The sequence below is a fragment of the Triticum dicoccoides genome, chromosome 2B, assembly GCF_002162155.2.
Source record: "Triticum dicoccoides isolate Atlit2015 ecotype Zavitan chromosome 2B, WEW_v2.0, whole genome shotgun sequence".
Classification (NCBI taxonomy): domain Eukaryota; kingdom Viridiplantae; phylum Streptophyta; class Magnoliopsida; order Poales; family Poaceae; genus Triticum; species Triticum dicoccoides.
This window is the reverse complement of record NC_041383.1, coordinates 255038032-255050769: the sequence shown is the minus strand read 5'-3', so window position 1 is coordinate 255050769 and position 12738 is coordinate 255038032. Positions and strand designations below refer to the sequence as shown.

The following is a 12738-nucleotide window of genomic DNA, read 5'->3' as shown; positions in this document are numbered from 1 at the left end:
CTATGACTTGGATGACCAATGGGAAGAGGATGTCTGCCAAATGGAAGGAATTCATGGAGATGCTGCAGGTTCGTGATGAGGGTCTCGATGTGCCCATTGGTGCCCGCTCTCACGGCAACTCAGAGTCCGCCAACAAGAACAAGCTTCAACTGTTCCTTATGGAGAAGAAGTCAGCCAATGGCAAGCAGTCTTGGGTGCTCAACCCTTTCCTCGATGTCATGCACCGGATCTTTCGCAACACTCTCTTTCCGTGCATTGGTGACAAGGATAAGGTGCATGCTTATCTCATGGATATGTTGCTTATGTGTGAGGAGGCTCATCATCATGCTCCCCAACCTTTGGACATCTCTCATATCATGTGGGTTGAGCTTTGGTTTGCGGTCTACAATCGCAAAGTGCCCATCTATGTTCCATACTTGCACCTCTTGATCTCAAAGACTTGGGAGAAGCTCTATCCAGAGGAGGACTTTTCTGCTCCAAACTGGTTCGCCACGAGCCTATCAAGCTGCATCAGAAGAACAAGTGGGCCAATACCACTACCAGGGTTGAGGCTGAGCCTGCTAGGATGGATGTTGATGAGGACGAGGCTGAGGAGGAGGAGACCGAGGACAGGTATGCTGGGTATGCTCCTCCATCTACTGAGCCCTCTTGGCCTAAGAAGCTGAAGGCGAAGATGAAGACCCTGTTCTGCATGCAGGCCAAGGGGCAGTACATGACCCATGTTGCTTCCAAGGAGAGTCGCCAGCGCGACAAGAGGATCTTGAGGACGTTCGGCGAGATCATGGAGAGCGGGTCAAAAAGAACATCACTCCTGAGGCTGACTGGATGACCAAGCAGGGCTATCAGTGGACCGAGTCAAAGGAGAAGCCCATTCCCGTTGCCGAGTCCGATGAGGACGTTGATGGGTAATCTCTGTAGAGGATGCTACCACCTGTGTCGTAGGTGTCCTCTATGCCTTTTTGGTGTCTCGATGCCAAAGGGGGAGAGAGTGTAGGATTTTCTTTCATGTCTCTTTGTTTTCGTTTCGTTGGACCCTCGTTTGTGTTGCTTTGGTTTGTTGGTTTGCGCTTGTGTTTGTGAGTCCCGGAGACTATCATATGGTGTAAGACATATGCACTCAAGCTTATCTTATTTGTCTATTATGCTTAGTAGTTCGTGAGCCTATGCTATCCTGTGCCCTTTACTTTATGCTCATATTCATTACCTTGCCTCCATGCTTAGTGTCATTTATATTGTTGCAAGGAATGCCTTGTCTATAAAATATAGGAGGAGTGTTGATCCTAGTATGTGTGTCATGCAGTCCAAAGCATTTATATAGAGTGCACACATCTAGGGGGGCCTGTCTATATTTTGTAGATGTTGGGTTTGCTTATGTTCATTTTTGTACTCTTATGTGCAAATCCCGTATTGTCATCAATCCACCAAAAAGGGGAGATTGTAAGGGCATATTTCACCCTATGTGGTTTTGGTGATTGATGACAATGCATTTGTTGACTAATCGTGTGCTTTGAGCATTTCAGATGTCTCAGGTCTAGGCACAAGATGATTCATTGCCCCTCAGAGCCTAGTGAAGACGGCGTTTCTCTACGTTTCTTTTCGGTGGATTTGAGTCATAGGAAAGTCGTACTATGAAGAGGGGGTCCGCTTCGGAAAGGTTAGGGTGGAATCAACATGTACATGTTTGTCCCTTTGCAGCACCTTTCCTTTGCTTCTTTGGAGCACCGACCGTTTATCCGTGTCTTTGCAAAATGAAGGATTCCAAGTGGTATTGTGTTGTGGCATGCGGTAGTACTGCTCAAGGGAGCAGTAGTACCGCAGTGGCCCGCGGTAGTACCGGCTAGGGACGCAGTAGTACCGCGCTATGCGGTAGTACCGCTCCTCGGACGCGGTAGTACCGTGGCCTCTGGCCCAACATAGTAACACAAGCAGTAGTAGGGGCGGATGTAATTTTTTACATCCGTGCCCTACACGGTAGTATCGCTCCCTGCATGCGGTAGTACCGTGTCGGATTTTGCGCAGATCAAAACTCAGCGGAAGTAGCCACGGATGTAATTTTATTAGTTCGTGCCTTCCCAGCCTAGACAAACCCTGCCTTGCGGTAGTACCGCAAGGGCGCGTGGTAGTACCGCTCCGGTGGTTCTACTGCTCGCTGCTTCAGTGCAACACGGCCTCGTCTGGCTCCTGCCGTGCACGCGGTAGTACCATGGTGCCTCGCGGTAGTACCGCAGGCCTACGTGGTAGTACCGCATGGTTGTGCGGTAGTACCACATGTCGCGGGCTGAGTAAGTGGGTAACGGTTGGATTTTTCCTATCACTATATAAGGGGGGTCTTCTTCTCCAAGTTGACCACCTCTTCCATTCCTAAGCTCCATTGTTGCTCCAAGCTCCATTTTTGCCCGATCTCTCTCCCTAGCCAATCAAACATGTTGATTCTCTAGGGATTGGTTGAGAAGGCCACGATCTACACTTCCACCAAGAGAAATTTGATTCCCCCCACTAATCCCTTGCGGATCTTGTTACTCTTGGGTGTTTGAGCACCCTAGATGGTCGAGGTCACCTCGGAGCCATATTCCATTGTGGTGAAGCTTCATGGTGTCGTTCAGAGCCTCCAATTAAGTTGTGGAGATTGCCCCAACCTTGTTTGTAAAGGTTCGGTCGCCGCCTCCAAGGGCACCAATAGTGGAATCACAGCATCTCGCATTGTGTGAGGGCGTGAGGAGTATACGGTGGCCTTAGTGGCTTCTTGGGAAGCATTGTGCCTCCACACCGCTCCAATAGAGACGTCCTTCCCCTCAAAGGGAAGGAACTTCGGTAACACATCCTCATCTCCACCGACTCCACTCTTGGTTATCTCTCACCTTTACTTGTGCTAGCTTATTTGTGTTGTATCCCTTGCTTGCTCGTGTGCTTGTTGTTGTTGCATCATATAGGTTGCTCACCTAGTTGCATATCTAGACAACCTACTTTGATGCAAAGTTTAATTTAGTAAAGAAAAGCTAAAAATTGTTAGTTGCCTATTCACCCCCACTCTAGTCAACTATATTGATCCTTTCAACTAACTCGGACTGACGCTGTTTTCAGCAGAACTGTCGTGGTGTTGTTTTTTGTGCAAACATGAAAGTTCTCCAAACACCGCGAAACTTTTTGTGGATTTTTATGGACCAGAAGACTACCAATGGGCCAGAGCAGCACCTGGGGGTGCCCCGAGGGGGGCACAACCCACCATGGCGCGCCTGGGCCCCCAGGCGCACCCCGGTGGGTTGTGCCCACCTCGGTGGCCTCCCGCACCCCCTCTTTGCCCTATAAATTCTCAAATATTCCAAAAACCATCGGGGAGACCCTAGATCAGAAGTTCCGCCGCTGCAAGCCTCTGTAGCCACCGAAAACCAATCGGGAGCCCATTCCGGCACCCTGCCGAAGGGGGAGATCATCACCGGTGGCCATCTTCATAATCCTGGCGGACACCATGATGAGGAGGGAGTAGTCCACCCTCGGGGCTGAGGGTTTGTACCAGTAGCTATGTGTTTAATCTCTCTCTCGCCCGCGATCTTGAGATGTCACAATCTTGATGTATCATGGGCTTTGTTAAGATAGATGGATCATATGATGTTTCTCCCCTTTCTACTCTTGTGGTGACGAATTGAATCTTTACCCTTTGAAGTTTTGTCTTGTCGGATTGAATGTTCAGATCTGAGAACACATGATATATGGCTTGCATATGAATACCCGTGGTGACCATGGGGTATTATTTTGATTCACTTGATATATGTTATGGCACTCAACTTGCGGATTCTCGAGGTGACTTTGGGGTAATCTATGCATAGGGGTTGATGCACGTTTTTATTATCTTTTCTCCAATAGAAACTTTGGGGTCTCCTTGTAGTTCTTTGTGTGGATTGAGTATTATGATCATGAAGTTGTTTGATGCATATCGTGGATTTAACTCATGGATACTTGTGGTGACATTGGAGTATCAAGGTGACATTAGAGTTGGTTGATGTGTGTCATATGGTGTTATTTTAGTACAAACTCTTGGCTAGATTGATCGGAAAGAATAGCTTTGTGTTATTTTAGTACGAACTCTAGGATAGATTGATCGGAAAGAATAGCTTTGAGGTGGTTTCGTACCCTACAAACAATTTCTATCTTTTATTCTCTGCTAATAGGAACTTGGGAGTGATTCTTTATTGCACTTTGAGGGATAATCATATGATCCAACTATGTTAGCATTGTTGATAGATTGCACTAGCGAAAGTATGCACCCTAGGCCTCATTTTCCATCATTGCAATACCGTTTGTGCTCTGTTTTACTATTTACTACCTTGTTGTTTTTAATTGTTAGCACTACAAAAACTCATATCTACTATCCATACTACACTTTTATCACCATCTCTTCGATGAACTAGTGCACCTATACAATTTGCCATTGTATTGGGTGTGTTGGGGACACAAGAGGTTTCTTGTATTTGATTGCAGGGTTGCTTGAGAGAGACTATCTTCATCCTACGCCTCCCACAGATTGATAAACCTTAGGTCATCCACTTGAGGGAAAATTGCTACTGTCCTACAAAACTCTGCGCTTGGAGGTCCAACACGTGTCTACAAGAATAAAGTTACGTAGTAGACATCACTCGCCCAGCCATGGACGAACGAAGTGCCCCGGCTGCGCAGTTGATCCTGGTAGCCCGACACAGTCCTAGCGACGGGAAACCCGTCGTACGCCAAACCCTAGAAGTCCTCGATCGTTCTGGGATCGGCTCGCAGACAGGAGATTCATGCAATGTATACATGCTAGTCTGACTCATAACCTGACCCTCAACCTGGGCCGCATACCCTGTTTGAAGAGAGCCCACATCCGCGGCAATCGTCAACTCCACAACCGGGCCCATCATAGCCGCGGTTGCATATGTTACCCTGCTCGCCCGTCCCGACCCGAGTGGTGGGAAACCAGGTAGAGGGACCGCCGTTCTCGTACGTACATGCATCCAATCCAGGGTCGAAACCCTACAATCATCAACTTGGGTGTCTTTCTGGGCCACTTACCAGAATCTGACAAGCCCAGAGCCGTACCAGTTGCTTGCGGCCCAACATAGCCAATCGGCGAATTCAAACGAGCTGCCCGAGCCGCTCGGATCTCATCGATGTTTGCCGGCGACGGTGCCGGCCGCTGCACCGCTACAGGACCAAGTGTCCGAGAAGGAAGACATACCTTAGGTAAAGGGCCCTTCCATGGGCGGATCGCCGCCGGGGCCGTCCGACGATGTACCACCTGCCGGAGAACCTCCATCGCATCGGTCTTGTCGAGCCCTTCCCATGCACGGTCGTTCTCCGGTAGTATCCCGTCGATGAAGCCCGCCACTTCCTCTTTAGAATAACCAACCCGGAGCGATTTGCAGACATAGTCTGACGGCGTTGGGGAGTATGTTGCCGATCCAGGTATGGACACGAGCAATGGTTAGGACTATATGGATATGAGGATCGGGAGGAGCTCTACCCATCCAAACCCGCTTGAGTGCCATCCTAACCAGCATAGTTAGGGCAGTCTAATTCATCCACAAAAGTTCGTGCCAAAAACCCATTCCCAAAATTTAAATCGCCAAAAATATGGATATTGAGAGGAGAGGGTGGCTTCTAAACCATCCCCAGAATTTAAATTCCAATAAAAATTTATTGTTGCTCCTCTCATTTTTTGTAGCATAAATAACTCCCATTTGAACTTCATTTCAAGAACAAATATTAATGTTTCGAATGCATACATTTCAACAATATTGGAATATGTCAACTTTTCTGTTAAAATTCAAAGCGGCCAATGTGACTTGATTCATAAATCACGCACCCTCATTGCCACTATAACATCAATCTGAAATTTTAGAAGCCAAGATCTTTTCACAAGTGAGTTTTCAATTCTGAAAGCCAAGATCTCACGGAAGACAGTGGAAGGGGCAGACACGTCGGCAGTGGGCTGCATCACGACTTGGCGCCGGTGGGCATCACTACCTTCCCTTATCGGGGCCGTAGGGCTGCAGGCACAGGAGGGAGGACCGGGTTTTTTTCCCAGGAAATTATTGGAAACTAGGAATTGGAGTTGAGTTAGACGCGTGTAATTCCCAGTGATGGCATTTCGGGATGTGGTATTAGAGTGGCCAGTTCCGCCCCCAATTCTGTGAGAATTATAATCGACCACATAAAAGAAACTAGATAATTCCGAGCCCAAACCCTGGAATCCTGAGAATTGAATACCTCCTCTTTCTCCGTCTCTCGGACGCTCGGCGGCGGCGGCTCCAGTCCAGGTACCCTCCTTCCTCCCTCGTCTCCGGCAACGGGCAAACCGCTCACCGGCCACCCTCCAAACCATGCCTACGGCGGAACATGCTGTCCTACCTGTACCCCGACCCTCCTCCACCACCGCCGTCCACCGCAGCCCACAGCCACTGTGCTTACCTCCGGTGGCCCCAGGATGCGGATCTACTTCGCCTTGCTCGATGCTGGCTGCTCTGTCTCCGGTGTTGAATTTCTCAGAATGATTGAGGTGCTCCTTTGCGCAGGGTAACTGGCGCGCGCCACTAGGGACAAATCAAGAAGCCAAACAGCAACTCCGCGGAAGGCGTGAGTCATCAGGTATGCTCTATGCTGCAGATCTCATTTTGCATGTTGCTAGCTTAGTAGCTTGCCACAAAATCAGTCCAACAATGCCAAGATTCAATGTTGAAGAAAGGCGTAATGGGATAGTGATTTGCGACCTATGCTTATCATTTTGTTTTTCATCTTAAGAGTATCCAAAGCTTATAGCCAATCTCTGTCCATGGTTGACACTTCTCCTTGCGTTTCCTGAATCTAGCAAGTGTGATCTTGTGGTCAGATGGATTCAAGCAACGGGAAGAGGAAACACAGGGGTTACCTTACTTGGACAGACAAAATGGACCAGGCTCTCCTCGATGTTCTTGTCGAGCATCACAACAATGGCAATCATACAGCGAATGGATGGAAGCCACATGCATACTCTGCGGCGGTGAAAAATGTGCGCGAGAAGTGCAATGTGGAGATCACGAGGGATCACGTGCTGTCGAGATGCAAGACCTTTGACAAGCATTGCAGTACCATCAGCAAGCTGCTGGCCCGTTCTGAATTTGGATGGGATCGAAACCAGAAAATGATCGTGATTCACAATGAGGATGCTTGGAAAATGTACATTCAGGTGGGGTATGAAAATTCGTTCCTATTGTTTCTTACTGGGATACGATTCTAGCTTCTGTTTCACATCTGGTGGTTATTTTTCAGAAAACCAAAGCAGCTGCGTGCTACAGAAACAAAGTTATCAAGAATTGGGATGCGATAAGTCTAATATTCTCCAGAGATTATGCTACAAGCGAAGATGAGAGTGCAGGCACTGAGAATGCCCAAGAAATGGCATTGAAGGGTGCCGAGGATGTCCGGGAGCTTATTCAAAATTCACCTTCAGCATCTGAACCTAGCAGTCAAGACCAGGGTGGAACGCCGACATCAATGCAACCCACTCTACAGAGCACTAGGAGGAAGAGGTTCAGAACAGACGATGCACTCTTTTGCATGTCTGGGAATATCAAGAATTCATTTCAGATATCTATGAAGCCAAATGAACCTCGAGAGGAACCAGCTAATGCATCTCCAAAGGAAATCTTTGCGGCACTTCAAGAGATACCAAACTTAGGACGGGGTGATCTGCTGAGGGCCTACTGCATTCTCACTAGCAGCGACCGCAAGTTTGAATCCCTTGTGGCACTTCCAATGGACATGAGGAAGGATTGGTTGATGTTGGAAATTGGCAGGAATTGAAGCTTATGTATGGCATATTTATCACTAGTCTTGTAGTATCAAACTATTAGCTTTGTCCAAAATATTTGCTACTGCAATGCCTGATGTTTAACTGTTCTATCTATGCAAGTACTAAAGTCGCGTGTTTTGGATTCTGCCAAGCTTCCTAATTTTCAGTGTCATTGCTGTATGTAACATTTTCAGCACCAAGCAGGTGCATACAACTGTGTGTGCCCCGGTCACACCCTGACGCATGCCCTGAATTGCATAGTGCAAATACAGCGACATTGCATAGAGCAAGTACATGCAGAGAAAAAAGAAAAAGAAACCCACCAATAGTATGTAAATTTGACACACTGAAATTTGCATCCTTTCAACTTTTAATATCGCCCTACACAAACTGTACAAAAATGTACATCTGAATACAATCTGAAATTGGCCTGGAAATGTAATTCCACGTCACAATTCATCTCTCGGCACCGTACTGCCTTCGGAGTTATGGGCCAATATCAATTCGAGAAATTTCAATATGAATGTTTGAGGTCCCAAGTCCCAACAGAGATTTTACGTATTTGCTTTCTATATCAAGTATTCAAGTTCCCCCCTCCTTTTGATACATAGCCTTCCTTCTGGCGGATGATGAAGATGTGCCTTTCTTCTCCTAAACGATTGATTACAAAGACAACTGCATATATCATGCTTAAAAAGCAGAGTCTATCTGTCAGGCAGGTGGAGCTTCACCTGAAGAAAATATTACAATCCACATGTCAGCAAAAGCAAGATTTGCTATTAACTGGAAATCTTCTATACAACATAAGGCAAAACGGCAAATGCAGGAATTAAGTACCAACCTTCCATTGCGAGTTTAACAAGATCAGCAAAGATGTTGTGCTTCCATCAGTGATTAGTAACTTGTATCTAAATTGCCTACGCAACCCTCGTGTGTTTCATATATCTTAAAGCTGAACGCAGCATTGCTCTAGCTTTGCGGTCAGGGGCACATCCTGATGTAATCATTTCTTCATAGATGACTGGAACCTGGTACATTATTAACAAACCACAAGGTCCACAACTTCAGATCATGTGTTTTTGCTGCAAGGGCTTGCAGGTAATAGTATCAAATAAGACTAGTTGAACCATGATGCTGGTCTACTTATCCAAGAAGAGAAGGTTAGAATAGCATATCACACACAATTTGTTAGAACAATTGTAAGTAGTGCAGCATTGCCAGCATAATGAGCAGATAACATTTTGATCCAAGTTATCTATACCAGCATTGCAGTAAAGAACATTTTGAAGGAGTTTGTGTTTACCTTGTCGAACTGCTCAACACGGATTAGAGCTTTCATTAGTGTCGTGTATGTAATAACGTCAGGCTTAAAATCCTGAAATTTGATGGGCAAAATAAATAAGACTTTTCATAAGATTCAATTGCGTAGATGACCAGAGGTTTAAGAGAAGTAACATGATGCAAGTCAAGACAACACAATGAGCGCAAAATATCACTTACATTTTCCTTCATGAATTGAAGCACAGAGAATGCTTCAACAACCCTTCTATCCTCACCAAAGGCGTTGATCAATGAGTTGAGCACTACCGTGCTAGCCTCAAGTCCATCCGCTCTCATGGCCTTGACTACATTTAACGCATGGTCTGCCAAACCCTGGAAATGGTCCATTCAAATGCATCATTAGATTATGCAGATCTTGTTAGTAGAAAAGTGCCGGCTAGCATGACGAAAGTGACTACCAAAGCTAGTTAGTTATCCAGGATGTAGAAAAATACTGGGTAGTATGAAAAAAAAATTGTTTAGTGTACTATCAGCAACAGTTTTGCATCGACATTATCAAAGATAGTTAGCTAGGGAACTAAGAGAATTGGCAAGGAACACTCATGGTCAATCATAAGCCATAAAGAAAAATCCACACTAAAAACGTCCCATACCCTTTGGGCATATGCATTGACAAGGGCATGGTACATGGTGGGCGATGGCTTCAGTCCGTCAGCTTTCATCGCCTCAATGCAATCAATTGCCTCCTTGTACCTACCAGACCTCCCATACACATCCACAAGTGTAGTGTAGGTGATAATGTTGGGAACCAAGCCCTGTTCCTTCATCTCTGACATCATTGTTTCCACCCCCACCCATCGCTCTTGTTCACCAAGCAAATTGATCATGATGTTATATGTGGTCGTTCCTGGTGGGCAGTTACTTTCACGCATCTCCTTAAAAAGCTCCATGGCGCGATCATGCCGCCCTCCCTTACAATGCGCATCAATAAGTGTGTTCCATGTGACAACATCCGGTTCAATCCCTTCTTCACGCATCCGGTTAAACACATCCATGGCGTGCCCAAGGCAATTGTACTTCCCAAATGTATCTATCATGACATTGTAGAAATGCCGATCCGGCTGCACACCGCTTGCGTGCATCTCACGTAGCACCGCAAATGCCTTCTGCCAATCCCCCCTATCACGGAACCCCGCAAGGATCCGGCTGAACACATACGAGCTCGGTTTAACTCCATCGGCTTCCATCTCCTTGAGCAGTATCCTTGCACTCTCCCATCTTCCAGCCCTCGTGTACGCGTCCACGAGCAAGCTGTAAGTGGCCTCATCGGGCGCAACCCCGCACTCTGACATTTCATCGAGCACGTGCTCAGCGTTCTTGAGCGACCCAATTTTGACATACCCTTTGAGCAGCGCGTTGTACGCGCGTGTCCTCGGTTTGATTTCTCCGGCAAGGAAGAATTCCAAGAACAGCGCTTCAGCCTCGGGCACGCGACCGGCGATGCCGAGCGCGGAGATGAGCGCGGTGACGGCATTGGAGCGTGGCGTGAGCCCGATGGCCTGCGCGGAGGCGAGGAGCTCGAGCGCTGCGTCCGGGAGCGCGGCCCGCGCGAAGGCGGAGATGAGGTCGGAGAAGAGCGGCGCGTCTGGCTCGAGGCGCGACTCCCTGAGGTCACCGAGGAGGCGCTCGAGGATGGCGGCGTCGGGCGGGTCCCGCGTGTTGAGCAGCGAGGCGAGGAGATGCGAGTAGGAGGCGAGGTCCGGGAGGAAGTTGTGCTCGCGGATGAGTGCGAGGAGCCGCAGCGCGATGGCGGGGCGGGAGGCCGCGGCGGAGGCGGCGAGGAGGGAGTTGAGCAGCAGCGGGGAGGGTGGGTCGGAGAGGGAGGGCGGGAAGGAGAGCAGCAGCGAGTGCGGGAGCAGGCGGCCGGAGACGGAGAGCGAGTGGATGAGCGAGGAGAGGAGCAGGTCGAGCGGGAAGCAGAGGCGGTGGCGCTGGAGGAAGGGGAGCAGCGCGAAGGCGAGCGGCAGGGACGCGTCGCTGGCGGCGAGGCCCCGGAGCAGAGCGTGCCACTCGTGCGACGGCACGGCGGAGTAGGACGCGGCGAGGCGGCGCTCGGGGGCTGGCACGATGGGCGGAGGGGACGGCGAGGTGAGCGAGGCGACGGTGGAGGGGTCGGAGAGGTAGGCGAGCAGCGGCTCGAAGTCGTAGCGGCTGGCGGAGACGGAGACGGAGACCGAGGAGGTGGTGCAGCTGGGTACGGGGAGGCGGAGTCGCTGGCGCTGGCGGTGGTGGGGGAGGAAGGTCGGGGGGAGGAGGGAGGCGGGCATGGTGGTGATGGACTGGAGGAGGCCGGGAGAGCGAGTGGTGGAGGCGCGGGAGAGTGGGCTTTATCTGGTTTTGCGATTTCTTCCTTTTCCGCCTCTTGTTTCCTCTGTTAAAACTGGGTCTGGCATGTGGACCTTCACGCATCAGTGGCACTCGAGCTTCAACGATTTGGCCATTCTCAGGAGACGGTTTCACTTGCGGCTAGTGCATCCTCCACATCGATCCTTTGCTTGGTGGCTTGATGCCAAAACAAATTGCTCCATCAAGATAGCTACCAAGTTCCTATTAAACAGATTGCAAAAGATAGTCCTGCCTATGACGTGTCAAAAACACTCTTATATTATCAGAATCGGAACAAACCAATTACCAAATCCACCTATCATCGCCGGCATAACCATAAAAACTTATATTATGAGACATGCTAACCAATATAGTTCTCTTAAAATAAAACTATTCAAGATTGTTTAAAGCAACCCCAACGCGGCGACCCATTTCATCCGCGCGCGTCCATTTGGGTTGGTGCGGCCAGAAAAGTCGGCCCAATGCGGCGATCCAAACGGACGAGCGTTCTCTTTTCGTCCGCCCGCCGACCGTTCAGCCGGGCGCCTCCAGGGCAGCCACCTGGTCCAAAGGAGGCGCACGTCTCCTCGTCGGCTGGTTCCTTCGTCAACGCCCGCAAGCTGTTCGAGAATTTGCCAATGTACAAAATGGACTCCGCCGACGAGTTCTTCTTCCACAATTTTCTTTGCGGCTCCAATGATTCCTTGTCCAATGACGAGGAGGAGATCTTGGCTGCCGTGTTGGTCCCTCACCACCTTAATAGCCAGCGGTCGTTGTTCCTTGGCTCCATCTCGGGGTACCTTTCGGCATTGAATCGCAACCGAGAGAGCGGCCATTTTCTTCTTTGGAAGGATTACTTTGACACAACCAACCCATTCACACATCAGAAATTTCGGTGGCGTTTTTGTATGAGTAGGCATCTTTTCAACCGTATTTGAGAGGGGGTAGTCAGATACAATGACTATTTCGAGTGCAAAGAGGATGCCATTGGAAAGGTTGGCTTCTCATCTTATCAGAAATGCACTGCCTCCGTCCGGATGCTTGCATACGGAGTGCCCAGTGATCTCATTGATGAGTACGTCTGTATGAGCGAGTGTACATGTCTAGACTCCATGTACAAGTTCTGCAAGTCTGTGATTGCTGTGTTTGGCCCTGAGTACTTGAGAGAGCCGACTGATGAAGATACAACTCGTTTATTGGCGATGAATGCTAGCAGAGGCTTCACAGGGATGCTTGGCAGCATAGACTGCATGCACTGGGAGTGGAAGAAC

The 12738-nt window shown here is 48.9% G+C and overlaps 2 protein-coding genes across 5 annotated transcripts; one reads left to right on the top strand and one right to left on the bottom strand.

The window, feature by feature from the left end:
* The first annotated feature begins 6110 nt into the window (after positions 1-6110).
* LOC119363389 lies at positions 6111-7946 on the top strand. Of its 4 annotated transcripts, none has more exons than XM_037628731.1 (4): positions 6111-6290; positions 6546-6618; positions 6839-7195; positions 7279-7946. In XM_037628731.1, the coding sequence occupies exons 3-4, from the start codon at positions 6860-6862 to the stop codon at positions 7810-7812; spliced, it is 870 nt and encodes a 289-aa protein (XP_037484628.1). In that variant the 5' UTR covers positions 6111-6290; positions 6546-6618; positions 6839-6859; the 3' UTR covers positions 7813-7946. The 4 variants fall into 4 exon arrangements, with proteins under 4 accessions (XP_037484628.1, XP_037484627.1, XP_037484630.1 ...); XM_037628730.1 differs by having other exon boundaries at positions 6113-6290; positions 6860-7195; XM_037628733.1 differs by lacking the exon at positions 6111-6290 and having other exon boundaries at positions 6297-6618; positions 6860-7195.
* Positions 7947-8127: 181 nt separating this feature from the next.
* LOC119363388 (pentatricopeptide repeat-containing protein CRP1, chloroplastic-like) lies at positions 8128-11434 on the bottom strand. Its single transcript, XM_037628729.1, has 5 exons — positions 9736-11434; positions 9302-9454; positions 9105-9176; positions 8643-8829; positions 8128-8532 (listed from the first exon to the last, which is right to left on the bottom strand). Exons 1-4 carry the CDS (start codon positions 11407-11409, stop codon positions 8719-8721), a joined length of 2010 nt encoding a protein of 669 aa, XP_037484626.1. The 5' UTR covers positions 11410-11434; the 3' UTR covers positions 8128-8532; positions 8643-8718.
* Between the last annotated feature and the right edge of the window lie 1304 nt (positions 11435-12738).

Excerpts from the sequence above, each read along its gene's own strand:
- LOC119363389 (XM_037628731.1), top strand. The coding sequence starts at position 6,860 with ATGGATTCAAGCAACGGGAAGAGGAAACACAGGGGTTACCTTACTTGG. Across the intron at positions 7,196-7,278 it reads CTTGGAAAATGTACATTCAG|AAAACCAAAGCAGCTGCGTG; the intron begins GTGGGGTATGAA and ends GTTATTTTTCAG.
- LOC119363388 (XM_037628729.1), bottom strand. The coding sequence starts at position 11,409 with ATGCCCGCCTCCCTCCTCCCCCCGACCTTCCTCCCCCACCACCGCCAG. Across the intron at positions 9,177-9,301 it reads TTCAATTCATGAAGGAAAAT|GATTTTAAGCCTGACGTTAT; the intron begins GTAAGTGATATT and ends ATCAAATTTCAG. Across the intron at positions 8,830-9,104 it reads GTGTTGAGCAGTTCGACAAG|GTTCCAGTCATCTATGAAGA; the intron begins GTAAACACAAAC and ends ATAATGTACCAG.